Below are 17,019 nucleotides of genomic sequence, written 5' to 3' on the forward strand. Positions count from 1 at the left end.
TATACATAGGGGTATGGTAAAATAAAGAAGAGGTTGAAAATAGGATGAGAGGAGGCAAAGGCCACGCATGGCTAGATATGGACACGAATCTCTTGTGTGTTTTTTAGTTGACGAGCGGCTCGGTGCTTCGTTCGACCTTAGGCAAGCGCAGCTTGAACGAACGAAAATTTTCGGGTTCGTGCTGATTAGCTAGCTAGAGAGATGCATGTGAGAGGTGAGTTGAATCGGTCAGAAAGTAGATTATGTGGAGCAGACAGCATGACTTAATAGAAGTTATGTGACTTTTCACAAAACAGCAGTGATATCTTATATGCATGTCACGTTTATAGAATCAGGTTCTTGGTATGTACTACTTTAGAGGACAAAGAGAAGATTCAGGTTGCATGCTGGGCTTTAGAGACAATGATGATGGCAATGTTTCACCAATCATAGATGGCGATTTAGGAGTAGGATTTGTGCTTGACACAATGCCTTCCATTTCCATCAAACTAGCATGGTTTTCCTTGTTTTCCATTGGCATCACGAGTCGTGTGATGCTTTCAGCCTAGTGCTTTTATGATGTAAAACTATCAGTAGGCCAGCAAGGTGCTTTTCAGAAGTAAGGGGGAATTTTAAGATCAACTAACGTCGATATGCTGCTGGCTCTGCTTTGAACTCTAACATCACACCTACCACCAGTGCCTGAATTCTATAGATTGACAGTAACTCATGGCTTCATGACATGTTAGTTCTAGGGAGGAGATGGAGACTGGACATATAATGTGAACTAATTCTGCAGAATATACATACGCATTTTATAAGCTTGTGTACACCAAAGAAACTGAAGTAAAAATGGAAACCCAGTGAGCATAAACATTCAACGAATACCACAGCCTTGAAATGTTACATGCCCTCCTCCCCTTACAGCCCTGAACATACCACATGACCATGACAACCATTTCTTGCATCAAAACCTGCAAATTCATCTTCTCCAGCCTCCCACCCTTCACATGATGGATGAATTGAGCCTCTGTTTTCACTTGGGATGCTTTTGTGTACATGTGCAAACTGCACCTCCTTCATTAATTAGTGGATCGTTGTAATCTCTGAACTCAAGTGGAAACAGACCCCTCCAATCGGAATTCGGAATGCGTTCAGGCAGATGCAGCACTATAAGTAAGGCAATCAATTGATCTACACAGCTCCCATGAATGTATTATACTGTCCGCTCATCATCATAGGCGCCAGGAATCCACAAGCGCCACAAGCATCACCAGCGCCGCCGCCATGGCGACCTGGCCGAGGCTCACCGTCCCAGCCCGCCGGCGCGCGCTGGACACCTTGGGTATCCTGTCGGGGAGCGCGCACTCCTCGCCGTCGAAGTAGACCCTCTTGGGGAACCCTTCCCCCTTGGCGATGTTGATGTTTGGCGCGTCCTTCCTCTTGAAGGAGATGACGGACTGCTGCTTCCCTGGCACCCTGGGGTCCGCCGGCGTCTTGCCGTCGGTGATGGGCTCGAGGTAAGCGAGCCCCGGCACGCCCTGCATGAAGATGGTGTTGTTGAAGGGCGCGTCCATCCTGGTGCCGTTGAAGGAGTAGACGTTCTCGTATCCGCTGTAGTGGTCGCCCATGGTGACGGCGGCGAACCAGTCCTTGAACGTGTAGTCCTGCCAGTTGAAGATGGTCATGCGCACCGACCAGCCGGACTTGTAGTTGTTGATGACGTGCCAGTTGATGCTGAGGCCGCAGCTGTCGGCGCAGGGCATCGGGTTGGGCACCCGCCAGTGCTTGATCTTGGCCCATGCCCTGGCCTTGGCCGTCCGGTTCTCGAACGGGATGAGCAGCGCCTCGGGCGGGAGCAGCATGGCGCGCGCGTCCGGGTCGCACGTCGCCGTGTCGTTGCCGCAGCCGCAGGCGCAGGTGTTGCAGGGCACCACCGAGTCGTTGTAGAAGGCGGAGAAGGAGACGCAGCACTTGGATGCCCGGCGCTTGGGGCGCGTGATGTTGCAGGCCACCTGCCACGACGCGACGGCTGGGGTGGAGGACAGGAGCCCCGTCGGGTCCGGGAACTCCTGGGGGCTCACCCGGATGGGCTGCCCGCACGTGTACTGCGGGTTGAGCTTCCCGGAGATCTTCCACCCCTGCGGCGGGTACAGCGCCGTGCGGTTCAGGTCGGGGGGCATCTTGAACACCTGCATCTGGAACATGGCCCGGGACTTGGACGGGTCCATGGTCGGCGGCAGGAGGGTGCCGTTCTTGCAGCAGAAGGGGACGTTGCCGACGTCCTTGTCCTTCTCCCGCTCCGGCGGCAGGTCCACGATGACGGGGCGCTTCTCGCAGTTGAAGACGGGGGTGAAGTCGAGGTCCTTGTAGTAGCCGGCGGCGGGGCTGTAGACGCAGGCGGGGCCTTCCTTGAGGAGCGTGTAGGCGCCCTTCATGCTGTAGATGAACTCGCCGCGCTTCCACTCCCAGGTGAGGTTCCAGTTGTCCAGCCGGCTGATGGGGCTCCAGTTGTCGATGGTCACCTGCGCCATGTAGCTGTTGGCGTTCGACTGCAGCACGTCGTAGGCGAAGGTGAGGTCGCCCTTCTGCCGCGCCACGTACCGCGTGCTGTTGGCCTTCTTCGCCTTGAACTTGCGGTCCTTGACGCAGCACACGTACATCACGCCGTCTTTGTGGTTGGGCGCCGGGCACCGGAAGCCGGCCGGGTTGGTGAGCTTGATGGTCTTGGGCATGGGCTTGCCGGGGGGCTTCACGCCGAACTGGGTGCCCGTGATCTCGATCTTGCTCTCGATCAGCGACGTCTCGCCGGCGGTGTCGATGGAGTTGAGGAGGTCGGCCATGGGGTACCCCGCGAAGGTGACGCCGCCGGAGACGTTGGCGGGGAGGTCGGAGCCGTCGAGGAGCACGGCGCCGCCGACGGACACGAGGATCTCCTTGTGCTGGAACCCCACGAACATCTGCCACGCCTTGAGGTCCTCGGCCATGGTGTTGAGCACCGTCGCCGTCGCCTTGAACGCGTACGGCTGCGCCGTCGCGTTCTTCAGGTGCGGGTACTCCTTGGTGCGCTCCATGAACGTGTACGACAGGAACACGCCGTTGCACGACTCCTGCGCCTTGTACTGCGGCTTCTTCTTCTCGTCCTCCTCGTCGTCGCCGCCTCCGTCGTTATAGTCCTGCGCCACGGCGGCGGTAACCACGGCGAGCAGCGTCACCGCCAGGAGCGCCCACCGCCGCCGGAGCGGCTTCGGCGCTGCCATGACCATTCAACTCGATCGCTCCAAGAACGACAACGGCGCCGACGATGGAACCAGATAGCAAGCGTCCGAGCAAATAATGAATGGATTGGATCGTAGGAGGCAAGAAGGAAGGCGGCTCCCTCGCTGGATCGACGGGGGAGGCCAGGCGTGGTGGGAAGCAAATGCGTTCCAACGGGGGAGGAGGCGCATGAAGGTATAATTAGGCATGCAGGTTTTGTGCGAGCTTTGCTAAAATTGAGGAGGTTCTCGAGCGCGTGCGCTGCTTCCATCGATGGACGCCAACGCTTGTGGTTGGGTTGCGTTGTCTCCTGGAGGAAGACGGGAAGACCGTGTCAAATGGCCGCATTTGGACACCGGAATTGGCGCGGGAGCGTCTCCCGTTATAACGGGAAGGTCGTGCGCGCGCCAAGTTTCCAATACAAATTTTCTGGCAGAAACTGGAGAGCACACGGCACTCCCCACGCCTGCATGCAAACTTCCTGTAACAATTTGAACTCTCCTGCTCTCGATTTGCATGTCCGTGAATGGTGTAGTTCTACACTTGTCACCCAAGGCGTGTCAATGTTTTTTGCCTTTTATAACAAAGATATCCATTTTATTTTTTTAACAAAATATAGAAACTTTGAAACTTAAACTCTGACGAATTTTCGCAGACAACTTGATTAGTTAGCTTGGGCGGTGGGTGTTTTAATCGTCACATCGTGCAATTATTCTTCAAAGAAAAAAGAAAAAAAAAGAGAAAGGGCCCATCGGTTTCCGTGGCCCAACTTGAAACGAAAATGGGGCCGTGTACGCTCTGGTGGTGGACCTAGCCCGGCCAGCAAGGACCTTAATTTTCGTGAATCCTAAACTTTTTTTTTCAACTTTAGTATTTGAGATTCATACTATGGAGGAGCAAGTCAATCATGAATATAATCCTTGTAAACTGTTAGATCGGCCTATCTGAAATATTGAGTTAGTTTTTCTGATTGTTGATAACTCTCTTATTTGAGTGCCCTTTCCCTATCCAAGTAGCATATGTTCTTGAGTCCTTCCTAACAAGAGCCCAGAGATTAAAAGGCATTATCTAGAACTCTACTCCCAACTAGCGTGACTCCGAGGTAAACTCTACTCCTAATTTGCCAACCCTCTTGCTAATTGGCGGCACCAAACTGATTCCGGTCATCTGTATAGCATATTTGTACATGACATGAGGGTATGTTTTCGAGAACACCTTACTCTAAATTCATTTGGTATACGACACAGAGGGATAGACCCAAGATATGCCCCCACTTAGATTCTAGATTAACCGACGACGCCGACGGTTAGGCAGTCGCTAACGGATGGTCGCGCTAGCTCCCACCTGACTTGGATGGGCGGCTGGCAGTGCCCGCGTGGCGACATCGGTTCCTGCTGTCCACGACACCGGAGGCTAGGGCTGAAACACGCTGGAAACGTGCGAGTCCCGCGCGTCCTCCGGCTCAAGGTCGTGCCGGCATCTTTTCCATCTGGCCGGCCGGCATCATGGCCATCGAGGACCCCGGAAGAGCGGAGAGAAAAGCCACGCACGACGGCCGTGCCTTTTGCCGCCTCGCCGCGTGCACCCTGTTCCGACACGGACCGCACCCACCACCTCCCGGTCCCGGTGGACAAAAAAAATTATTGGCGTCTCCATGCGGGTGGTTAAAATGGAAAGCACGTTGCTGTACGTGCGGAGAACAAAACCACGTGGTTTTCCCCGCTGTCCCTGCGGGCTCTGTTTGTACCATCCTTCTTGTTTTCGAGGATTCTGTTCGTGCTATCATGATAACTAGTACTGCAGGACTTGCACTGTATTGTAATCGACGGCTGTAAGGGATGAGCATCCAACACTGTTGGAATCGACGAATCGTATGTCTTGCTAGCTAGATCGTGCAACAAGACGTGTCTGCCAACAATTATACAGGAGTATACTACTCCACTTTCAAATAGCATATTGGCCGGCTTTATCTATTTACTATGAAGACACACATATTCGGTGAGGACCTGGTGTACTACTAGAAAATATAATTTAAAACCCACTATCAAATGCTATTTCTTTAAAAAGATACTAGGAGTATACTAATGGGATAATACTAGTGGTCTACAATGATTGTATTTTAACGACAAGAAAATATTAAATTCACTTACCTAGAAGGATGGCTGAGATCATGGCGCCGAAACTAGCAGCCTATCGCCAATTTTCACCGTGACACCATTCTATTTCAAAAAAAAAAAAATCACCATGACACCATCTGTATGTTCCACGTAAAGTCAGAGAAAGAAATGGGACCCTGAACATAATTATGAACATCACCGAGGGTCTAACACCAAGTAAATTCCATCTGCTGTACGCTTCGCAGTTCACATCAAAGTTCGAAGCAAAGCAGGTCATCAGTGGCATAAATCCAAAATAAAAACACCCACCCCCCCTCCCCCTGCTCCACCACCGACGCCCGCTCGCACGATGGCCTCGCCGGAGCCGGCGGAGGCCTCGCCGCCGTCCACGCCTACCACCACCGCGTCCCCCTGCCCGACCCCGCGCCCGCTGCCTGCTGCTGCCGCGCTGCCGACCATGGGCCCCGCGCTGCTCCGCGCGGCGCGCAGCGGCGACGAGCGCCGGCTCGTCAAGGCGCTCCTGGCGGACCCTGCCGCCCCGGACCTCGAGTCGGCCGCCACGGCGGGGGGGAACACGCTCCTCCACGTTGCGGCCGCGGGCGGGCACGCGGACCTCGCGTCGCTCCTCCTCCGCCGCGCCCCGCGCCTCCTCGCCGCGCGCAACGCCGCGCTCGACACCCCGCTCCACCTCGCGGCGCGCGCCGGGGCGCACAAGGTCGTCGCGCTCCTCGTCGCCTCCTCCTCCTCCCTGCGCGCACTGGCCCGGGCCACGAACAGGCGCGGGGAGACGGCGCTGCACGACGCCGTGCGGGGCAGCCACGAGGCCGCCGCGCGCGCGCTCGCCGCCGCGGACCCGGGGCTCGTGGGGCTGTGCGGCGGCGCCGGGGAGTCGCCGTTCTACATGGCGGCGGCGGCCGGGTCCCAGGGGATGGTGCGCTTGCTCTTGAGGACATATAGGAATGCGGAGGCGGAGGAGGAGGAGGTGCCCGTACTGGCTTCGAGCACGGGTCCGGGAGGCCGCACGGTGATGCACGCCGCCGTGCTAACGAGCTACGGTAAGTTCCTCCTGACTGCTAGTTCATGTTGCTCTGTTTATGACGAGTTAATGAGCAATTTGGAGTGCATTAAGATCTAGTGGGTCAGGTTTAGATATGCTAGTTTGTCAATTGGGGATTGAGGTACTGTGGGAAGCTTGGCTGAAATCTGGAAATACTTCTTTCGATAGAATGATCGAACTATGCGGTGGTTGGATTCATGGATTGAGTTGAATTTAGCCGTTCGTTTCAAAGCAATGATGCCCCTTTTTCTAAAGCTAGTGGTGGATGGAGTATGAGTCGGATGATTGGATTCTCTGTTTGATGTGATGATTCACGTTCACTTTATCACGCATTGAACTTTAGTGTATACCTATCTAAACTCAAACAGTTCAAATTGCTATAAGCTAGTGATAGCGATTTTGGTTAGGGTTGTCTTGGCAGCACACAGTGAGTATCATGCTGTGAGCCTGTGAGTTGTGACATTATGATTATTCTGTAGTCGATTATCAGATTATGTGGGGCTGCACATTTAGTGCTTATGAAATAGGTTTTGGCACAAATACTTATGGGTAACATTGAGTTTTGGGTGGGCAGTGAGCACTCATCAAATGGCCAGGGTGGCATATTATATATTAATCCTACTGTCCTACATGTGAATCATGAGATAGAAGATAAATAAAGGTACATGTGAAAAGAACCTTGTTGAAAAGGACATGTAAGCATGGACAGACATAGGCTTAAGTAGTATATCATGGACGGTTCTATTATTGAAGAAGTTTTTTTGAATGCTAGTTATTTGCTCAAGGAATGAGGAGTTAACAGGCTGACAAAAGTTATAGATTTTTTTATTGAACCTTATAAAAGATGAACCGTTTTTGTTGAAAATTACGCATAATCGATCAAATTTAGGTGTGATTACGTCATTACTCGAGAAAAAGTTATTTTATACTTCCATGCACCTGACATATTCACTGAAGTTCTTTCATAATAGAAATGACACAGGAATTGCTGCAGTGGAACCCAGCTCTTGTGAAAGAAGTTGATGAGTCAGGCAGTACTCCTCTCCACTACATTGCGTCTGTTGGAAATATTTCCACAATGAAGCTCTTATTGCGCCATGACACTTCTCCAGCATATATGTCAGATTCCAATGGTTTATGTCCCGTACATATTGCTGCTAAAATGGGATATGGTCAACTCATCTATGAACTCTGTAGATTCTGCCCAGATTGTGACGAATTGCTTGACAGCAGAGGAAGAAATTTCCTACATATTGCTATTGAGAATAAGAAATGGAAAGTTGTTTGGCGTTTCTCTGGTACTGCAGAGCTTGTAAGAATGGCAAATGTCATGGATTCTGAAGGCAACACGCCCCTGCATCTTGCTGTAAAGAATGCAGACCAGATGATAGTGAGTCTTCTAATGGCAACAAAAGGTGTACTGCCAAATATAGTGAACAACCAGGGCCTCACTGCCTTAGATCTTGCAGTACTGGCAACTGACAAAGGCATAAGTTATACACTGGTAAGCTTCACCGAATCACCCGGGACTACATTCTTCTTTGCATCTTCTAATTCATGCTATGGTTTGATTTAAAATTTGTTTCTTTTGTAAATTGTATCATTTGCTTTCCTGAAAGGTTGATTTTCTTCTGGTAGAATCCACAGGTCATCATTCTCCGCTGTTTGGCATGGACTGGAGCTGTTCTTAGTCCTCGTCGCCTTGATCATTTCATAGATGAATTTGGCATTGGGAAAACTTCTGGGAACGAGCTAAAGAAATTTACCAACATTGCACAGAATTTAATTGTTGGCTCCGTGCTTGTCTCAACAGTCACATTTGCAGCAGTTTTCACTCTGCCCGGTGGCTACATATCGGATGGACATCCACATGCCGGCGCACCAATTTTGTCACACAGATATACCTTCAAGGCATTCGTGATGGCAAACACTCTTGCATTTGTTGGCTCCACGCTGTCCACCATTTGGCTCACGTATGCAGGGTCAGAACATGTCCATCCGCTGCTTCGTGCAATCTACATGTTCCTCTCTGTAATTTCGATGGAGCAGGCGACGAGAAGTATGGTTATAGGATTCGCATTGGGTGCCTATGTTGTTTTGAGCCCGGTCAGCGAGCGGATCGCCATTGTGGTCTGCATGTCTACCTTCATGACCTTATTGCTTCGCAACCCATCTAGTTGGCAGCTATGGTTCTTGTTCATGCCGATAAAGCGGCGATTGGGTTGGAAAGGAGCGTTTAAGACCCACTTGCCACAGGAAACGAGGAGCCGTCTTACAATTGGTGTTGGCTCCAATTTTGCCTGTCTATTCCTGCGGAGGATGCTTGGTACGATATTTACTTACAGCTTCATCTTTCTGTTAGCATTGCTATGATGAGAACTGCAATAGTGTGCCTTGGTGTACCATTCCCGTTTCTTTAAAGAGTTGCATGAGTTGTATATACAAGTTCTTCAAGTTGCACGAGTGCTCGCCTATTTGCCGAACTCACTGTGATTCTAACTTCTGATCGACAATGGAGAAAAGAAAAGAAAAACTTCTGGTTAACTATATATCTGCACATGCCTCTATACATGATACACAGGATATACCGTTAAATACATGATACACGAAAACATGAATTTTTTTTGTGGGTACAGAAAAAAAAATGAATTCAATTGATATGACATCAAACAGTACATATATAAATGCACATCGCAATTGAGTAATGAGTATTTGGCACCAAGCGAAGGCATATGCAACAGCATCCAGAGTTTACACTGTACGATAGCCGTATTGCCTGGAGCTCAAGTTTAGGTGGTTGTCCGGTTCCCACCACTGCTGGAGGCTGTGAGAGCCGAATGCGCCGCTGGTCTTGGTCGAGTTCTTTTCCACAGCCTCGCGGATGGCAAAAGGTGTGGCTGTACTCTGCTCTAGTTCCTCCTCATCGCTCATGATGGTGTTGGTGCCACGAAAGGATGGGTTCAAGGTTAAAATTTGCATATCTGAATAATCAGGTCTCTGAACTGATCTTCTAACCGGTTAGATCGATTTGGTCAAAGTACTCCAAATGTAAATTGAACTTCACCATTATGTATCTCTCATCGAGTAGATCAAAATGTATATGTAGAATGTTCGATTTGGAATTCGGATGAGAGAGTTATGATCTCGGGAAGATTTGCACATAGGAAATCGGTTAGATCGGTTCCCAGGATGGTCAGACCGGTTGGTCTGTGTAGTCCGAGTTAGAAGTTGTATTTTGACACCGGATTTGTTAGTGTTTCGACTCCTAATGGGGCAAGACTTCCCCACCCTATAAATATAAAGGGCCACGGCCGATTGACGACATCCAATCGATCAAAACCATTATCAATCTATTATTTTGCCTTTTTACCTTTTCTCTTTGCCCTAGCTTTTCTAATCCCCATCTGCTGTTCTTCCTTCGTCTCTACAACGTCTGAGGACGTTCTAGGTTGCCTGCCGACCCTGAAACAATCCAAGGTGCGTCTGCCCTGATAGGTCCCTCTCGGGCGGGCGTTTGTTGGTTTTTTTCGCTCGCCGGCGAAACCGGTCTGACCGGCCCGTGTAGAGGAGCTGCAAGGTGATTTTAATGCCAACAGGAGGTGGTCACGGAGTGACAGTTCCATCGCTTCCTCGGCGAGCCATCGGAACTCCGGGGGAACTCGGTCTAGAATCTCCTGCCGCTGCTCCAAGTAGTCGATGAAGCCTTGGCAGATGATGTCCCTCCGGTGCAGGAACAGCTCCGGCACCCAATCTTCCAGCCGCTGGAACAGCCCCTCCATTCTTCTCACATGGGACCTCAGGAACGTGCTCCCAAATGCTGCCTTCACCGTGCACTTGGCGACGCACAGATCCCTCCTTGCCGCGTCCGACATGCGCAGCAACTCGGCCAGCGGCGCCAGCGACAGGAGCGGCGGGTTGAAGAGGAACGTCGGGAGGTAGCACCCTTCCTGGTTGCCATGTTGCGCCCCACGTCCAGCGCTATCGACGCGCCGAGCGAGTGGCCCGCGAGCCAGACGCCGTCACTTGCGCCATTGGTGATCTTCTTCAGGAGCTGCTCGACCTGCTCACGGGCCTTGCGGAAGCGGCGGCATATGTGCTGCTTGTTGAGCGCGATGCTGCCGTCGAGGTAGATGTCGTGAAGCGCTGCGGGGTCCCGTAGCATGGTGCCCCGGAAGGCGACAATGTAGTGTGGAGCCTACGGGTGGCGCCCCGCGGCCCCCGGCGGCTCGTACTCGTAGATGGCGCCATAGATGAAGCTCCGGTTGGCTCCGACGAAGAGGTCGCAGGAGAAACAATCGCACTCGAGCGTTTGAAGCAGGCGGAAGTGGAAGCTCGTCCACCACGCCGGCGCTAGCGCCTGCTTATTCTCCCGCGTGTTCCTCAGCCTCCCCTTTTCTCGATCGCTCTCCAGACCATAAGTCCCTTTAACAATGCAGGCTGCCACGCACCGGCGATGCTCGCTGCTGCACCTGAAGTCATGTTGCGTGTATAGCAATGCGTAAGAACTCTAGCTCTTTCGTAGAACCGGTACGAGTAAAAATTAGGTAATGAATAGCGCGTGAAGGCGTGCGTGCATGATATTGATCGAGAGTGCATACCAGTCGGTCTCAATCATCGTCGGAGGAGAAGAACCAACGCCAGCTCTCGCCATCATAAGCTTCGGGCCGGATTCGGCGAATACATCCCCTGAATCCATTGTTCAGTGCGAGAGGATCGGATCCGAGGCACCGGCAACTAGCGATGACCGTAGGCCAGCAGCAACAATCAGCAAGAGATCAAAGCAACAACCAACAAGTGTAGTCGCGACTCGCGAGCAATGCAAATACAATGCGTCTGTGCTTTTGCTTTGCCGTGAAAAGCCTAGGCCTGTGTGCAGCACATTTATACACTGCTGACGTACAGACGGTGTTCAGTGTTCTTCTCCTGCGCAAGTTGCAATGAAGTTAACAGTAAAAATAAGTCCACTAGGAGCTAGGGTTCAGTTACAAGCACGAGTGCAATGAACTCGAGGAGGAGAAAGGGGCTGAACCAGTACGAGTACATGATTGTGAGGCCCTGTCAAAATCATACGTTAAATGAAATTTGGTTGACCCCTTCGTTACGTACTTACGTTGTGCTGCATGCTTAAAAACCAGTCAAAAGACTGTCAGAGCACGGTTCGTTTCAAAAAAAAAAAATTGTCAGAGCACGGTTACCACAAGTGGGGCATCAAACATACAGGCATACAGCGATCAGCAGTCCACCGTACCGTACCGTGGGTTGGTAAGACAAGGGTTGTCGGCCGGTAAGGGTTTAATTTAGCAATTGGCATGTACTGCATACATGCAAAAAATTGTCTAATTATTGCTTGAACTCAACCGTGGCCTCCCTCTAGCCTTTGATGTAAAAAGTCAAATGAAACTTATACATACATACATACATACATACATACATACATACATACATACATACATACATACATACATACATACATACATACATACATACATACATACATACATACATACATATATATATATATATATATATATATTCATTCGTATTCGTATACATGCAACACCTACGTATTCGTAGGTGTTGCACGGCATTGATCGGAATTTATTACTCCCTCTGTATTGAAATATTTGTTGTTGTTAACTTTTTTTCGCAACGTTTGACCATTCGTCTTATTCAAAAATTATTAAAAACATATGAAAAATAAGCCGATGTTAAAATACTTTTGATGATAAAATAAATCATAAACAAAATAAATAATACCTACATAATTTTTTGAATAAGACAAATGGTCAAAAGTCAAAAGGGAGTATTTAGTATCGTTGCTTTGTTTCCTTTTGCTGCCGTTGACCCATAAGCAGCTACTATTTTATGAGCAGGAAAAGGGCAGGGTCTTGTTAGGGCACCAGCAATGTATGGGTGCACCCTGGTCCTAAGGTGGGACCCACCATGGATTTAACATCAACTAACACCAGAGCCGCAACGCAGTGAACCAGCACCTGAGTCCATGCGTGGGACCCATCTAGCTAAAAAATTCCCCGACTCCTTTTCCCGTCGTTGCTTCCCGCGGGTTCTCGTCCAGTCCTTCCCTATCCCGCACACCGCCTGTCCGCCTCCGTCCTCATCCGCTCAAGGATCCCGATCCGCGCCGCTGGCCGCGGCCGTCCGAGCCGCCACCACCGGCGCCAAGCATCCGACTCCAGCTTGGCCACGGCAACCCCAAACGCGGCAGGCGAATCTTTTGGCTGGGCCTAGGAGGGCGACGGCGACGCTCGAGATCTAGCCCAGCGAGGGGCCGCGCCGCTCCCACGCAGGTGCTCCGCCGCTTCGAGGTGATTTGTTCTGTGCGATATATACGTATTACGCTGCCTACTTGCTAGGATGTGATTTGTTCTGTGCGATGTCTGTGCAATGCATAGATGTGATTTGTTCCTTTTGTTCTGATAGCCTGATTGTTGACTTATATATACTGCCATAGCAGATGAAGTTTTCTCCATAAACATGTCGAGCAATGGAATATGTGCCATGTTAATCTAATTTAGAGATACATTAACCAATGTCAATACAATTTCTTATTAATTTAGGAATACAACAACTCTGATGAAAAATTTGGAAATTACAAGATACTTGCAAGGACTGGGACACATTAAACTACACAGGTTGTGTTCTAAGTTTGCTGACCACCAAATTTTTGCCATATATGTTCCACCAAATCTGACTGGAGACGTTTGTGCGCCTCTTTATCATGAATAGTATCATTGATCTCTAGGATTCTACTAAATCCATGTATTGGTCCATGGTCAAGTCCTGTTATTGGTCTGGTAGATCATCCTTCTTCATATGTGTCATCTTGATGCAACTGATAGGAGTTTCTCTCATCCTCAATTATCATATTATGTAGAATAATACATACCATAATAATATCTTCTAGCTCTTTCCTGTCCCAAAGACGTGCAGCGTGACGTATAATGGCCCAACGTTTTTGTAGAATCCCAAAAGCACACACGACATGGTCCAGTACTGCACTTTGACTTTCAGTTCCATCGTCTTGATGCGCTCAACGGTGTACCTGTATGCAGGGGCCGAACTGCAGACCATGCTGGGGTAAAAATGTTTCATGTTGATAAGAAACATTTATCAAAAAATGTTGTTCACACTGAAGATTAGCCGTATCGAGTACTTTTTTTTTGCATTTCATTAGTGCATTTAACTTCTACTCCTAGTCTCCTATACTGTTTGTTGTGTCACTTGAGTACTTGAAACCTATATATTTAGTTTGAACTTTAAAACTAATGGGATTTGTAGCCTCTGATTACGTAGCACCCTGTTTGCTCCATTCCTGGATCTGGCTATATGCATCCCATGATACAAAAGGCCCGGGCAGTCTTTATTTCCATTACTAAAAAAAGGTTGTATGCATGAAACTCTCGTTGGAGACCATGAACCGGCCGGTATTATTGATCGATAAATGCCACGGTTATATCTTACTGAGACGTTACTTTCAGTTTCTTTGCAGTTCTCTTCTTTAGAAAAGAAAGAGTAAAGTACTACCCCTATTAAAATATTTATTGCGTTGACTTTCGGTCATGACGTTTGACCATTTGTCTTATTAGAATCTGGAGATGGGAAGAAAGAGAGATGGACAAGTGCTAGAGTTTATACGAGAGACACTGTCAAATGCGCACCATCATTTGATTGACTCTTCCAGCTGTCTTCGTTTTCACGGGAGCGCTAGCTTGAAGTTTCTCAAGAAAGTATCAGACCATATATATATCTCCATGTCCACGTTTCGCTGAGAAAAGGGTCTGCCTTTGTTTCCTTTTATATATTTTAAGACTCTAAGAGAATCATCGAGAAGGGAATAGGACTGGGCAGCGGGGCAGCACAAGTGTAAGTCACTTTATTTTCTTCCAAGAAAACAAAATACATGTACACCGGTTGCTTTCTTTATTTTTTTGTTAGTGCCAATGATTGTGAAAACCAAACAAAAGCAATACTTAAGAGCTCCGTGCCCTTTTGTTAGCTCCTGATGAGTTCTGACAATCTGTTGGGAAATTAATGGATAGTTGTACTTAGAGTCTGTTTGGGACTGCTCCGCTCCAGATTTTGTAGCTCCGCTCCAGCTTCATCTTACCAAACACCTCCAGCTCCAACTATACCAACTCCAAAAAAAATGTGGATCTGGGGGGTAACTCCAAGATTTTCCTGGAGCTTCTCAAAGGGTGCTCTCAAAAAACAACTTTTATAACTCCTCTTGGAGTTGGGTAGAAATTACCAACCAATACCACCCTTTACACAGTACCGTTTTGAAGGAAAAAAAAACGACAGACACTTTTTTTCCGCGAGATCGGCCGACTCCTCTGTTCCGCGACTCGGCGGACGCCGCCCGTACGGCTTCCGCCCACCCGCCGTTGGAGATTCCGCCGCCGCCCGTACGGCTTCCACCCGCCCGCCGCTGGAGATTCCGCCGCCGCCCTCACGCCTGACTCGCCGCCACCGCCTGGTACTCCTCCTCCGTCGCCGTCATCTGGCCTCCAGCGCCCGTTCGACCCGTCGCCGCCCATGGCCGGGCGAGGCTTGGCCGACGGTGCGGAACCACATCCTCCACAAGGTAACATCGCCTTTATATGATTTATGTTTTACTTGTCCTAGTGCTGAACAAATAATAACTTATATTATCTTCTCATTTTGCAGGCAAATACTATGTTGTTGATGCGGGTTATCCTAATCGCCCTGGGTATCTAGCTCCTTACAAGGGTGAAAGGTATCATTTACCCGAATGGCATAGGGGTATGGAACCAAAGACTCCTGCAGAAAGGTTCAATCGTGTTCACTCATCTATTCGCAATGTTATTGAGAGATCGTTTGGATTATTAAAAATGAAGTGGAAAATTCTCTACAAGATGCCACCGTACCCTATGTACAAGCAAAAGATGATTGTTGTGGCTACTATGGTCCTTCACAATTATATCCGTGAACATGGAGGTGAAGACATTGACTTTGATCGGTTTGATCGTGATCCTAATTACATACCTACTATCCCGGAAAGGTATAACAAATATGCAGTTTCTCCCTTGGCGTCCGACGGGTCTACTTCGAATGCCAATGCTCCAACTATGGATGTATTTCGTGATGAGTTGGCCACCGCCCTTTCTCTTGCTTGGAACTAGTTAATATTGGTGTGGTTAATTTTGTAATTTCATTTGATGTCACATGAAACAAATTTTAATTTTTATTGGAACAAGTAATGGATCTGTTCTCTAGTACGAAAATTTTCCATGTAAACACGAGCAGTGCATGAACAGCACAGTAACCTCATGGGCACTGTAGCGCGGTACTGTAGCGCGGAACTGTAGCACAGAGCAAAACCTTTGGGCAAAAATGACTATTCCCACTGGTTCCTATAATTTTTGGAGCTGAATTTGGATCCGGTAGCCAAACAGGTACCTAACTCCCTATTTTTCTGGAGTTGGTGGAGTGGATCTGATAAAAGGTGGAGTTGGTGGAGTGGAGCTATTTTTATTGGAGCGGAGCAGTCCCAAACAGGCCCTTAGTAGACGAAGATTTAGCTAAAGAAAGTAGCACACTATTAAACGCGTAATGTGTAAGTCTAAAGAGTTGCAAAGAGAGAAGCAAAGCAATGGAGTTATAAAAACACAACTAAGAGCAAGATAAATGCAAGCTACACAAACCTGTGACAAGCGATGTGTACCAGATTGTGCCGAAGACTTCTTGCAACTCTTTCCCTGCTCCACCTAGGATCATACACATAGTCACCAGAATGTCGGGTCGACTGGGTCGAGGGTCGGGGTCGAGGGACGAGGGTCACTAGTGTCTAAAAATATGGGTCGAAGGGTGTTGGCACTAGAAATCGGTCAACCGAATCCAAGCAACCGACACACGACCCGAGAGAATCTGCTTAGCTCCTGTTCGGGTGAATGCCCTGGTGCGGTTCACGCGGCGTGCCAGCCAATCTGACCTGTTGATTGGCAAGGAAGAACACGTGTCAGGTCCAGAAATTACGATCGGCTAAATTTCCGATCGAGAGAATTTATCGGCGAATCGGCCGATTTACTGTGGTAATGAAATCGGCTATAAGACAGCCTGATCTCTATAGCCTTGTAGACAGGAAATTGCTAAAGTGATCGGTACAAAGCTTATGATAACAACACTAGGAACAGATCTAATCGGCAATAGATGAATCTAACGATAGAAAATAAAGAAAGCCGATACTACCGATTCCTAGCTGGATAACTGGTGATAAAAACTAGAAAAACAGGTAAAAACCTATGAATCTAGCAAATATCGATAACTAGTGAATAAATCTAAACGAAACAACAGCGATACGCCCGGAGTTAAAGCTTAGATATTACTCGATAAACGGAACTTACAGAATCGGCCGGAGATCAAGATGATGCAGCCCTGCCAACCCGCACGAACTCGTGGAAAAGAGAAAAGTAGTAGCGAAGTCGCTTGAAAGTAAGTACAAGGAAAAAAGTAGCTTGTTGTATTGATTGGTTGATGATTACAGATTTACAAAGGTAGCTATTTATAGCCCCGTACAGATATCTCCTTAACCGACTAGAATTCTATCCCTAATTCAAACAGAAAACG

The 17,019-nt window shown here is 48.9% G+C and overlaps 2 protein-coding genes and 1 long non-coding RNA gene across 4 annotated transcripts; 2 read left to right on the plus strand and 1 right to left on the minus strand.

Annotated features, from left to right (window-relative positions):
* Positions 1 to 131: 131 nt before the first annotated feature.
* On the minus strand, positions 132 to 3,936 carry LOC117846184 (COBRA-like protein 10). Its single transcript, XM_034727299.2, has one exon. It carries the CDS (start codon positions 3,243 to 3,245, stop codon positions 1,215 to 1,217), a length of 2,031 nt encoding a protein of 676 aa, XP_034583190.1. The 5' UTR covers positions 3,246 to 3,936; the 3' UTR covers positions 132 to 1,214.
* Positions 3,937 to 5,666: 1,730 nt separating this feature from the next.
* LOC117845953 (protein ACCELERATED CELL DEATH 6) lies at positions 5,667 to 8,955 on the plus strand. Of its 2 annotated transcripts, none has more exons than XM_034727036.2 (3): positions 5,667 to 6,409; positions 7,383 to 7,915; positions 8,050 to 8,955. In XM_034727036.2, exons 1-3 carry the CDS (start codon positions 5,704 to 5,706, stop codon positions 8,782 to 8,784), a joined length of 1,974 nt encoding a protein of 657 aa, XP_034582927.1. In that variant the 5' UTR covers positions 5,667 to 5,703; the 3' UTR covers positions 8,785 to 8,955. The 2 variants fall into 2 exon arrangements, with proteins under 2 accessions (XP_034582927.1, XP_034582928.1); XM_034727037.2 differs by having other exon boundaries at positions 8,059 to 8,955.
* A 3,469-nt stretch (positions 8,956 to 12,424) lies between these two features.
* Positions 12,425 to 15,677, plus strand: LOC117846550 (uncharacterized). Its single transcript, XR_004638345.2, has 3 exons — positions 12,425 to 12,737; positions 14,019 to 15,016; positions 15,100 to 15,677. It is a non-coding gene; the product is annotated as an uncharacterized lncRNA (long non-coding RNA).
* The last annotated feature ends 1,342 nt before the right edge of the window (positions 15,678 to 17,019 follow it).

This window comes from Setaria viridis, chromosome 2 (genome assembly GCF_005286985.2).
Source record: "Setaria viridis chromosome 2, Setaria_viridis_v4.0, whole genome shotgun sequence".
NCBI classification, from domain to species: domain Eukaryota; kingdom Viridiplantae; phylum Streptophyta; class Magnoliopsida; order Poales; family Poaceae; genus Setaria; species Setaria viridis.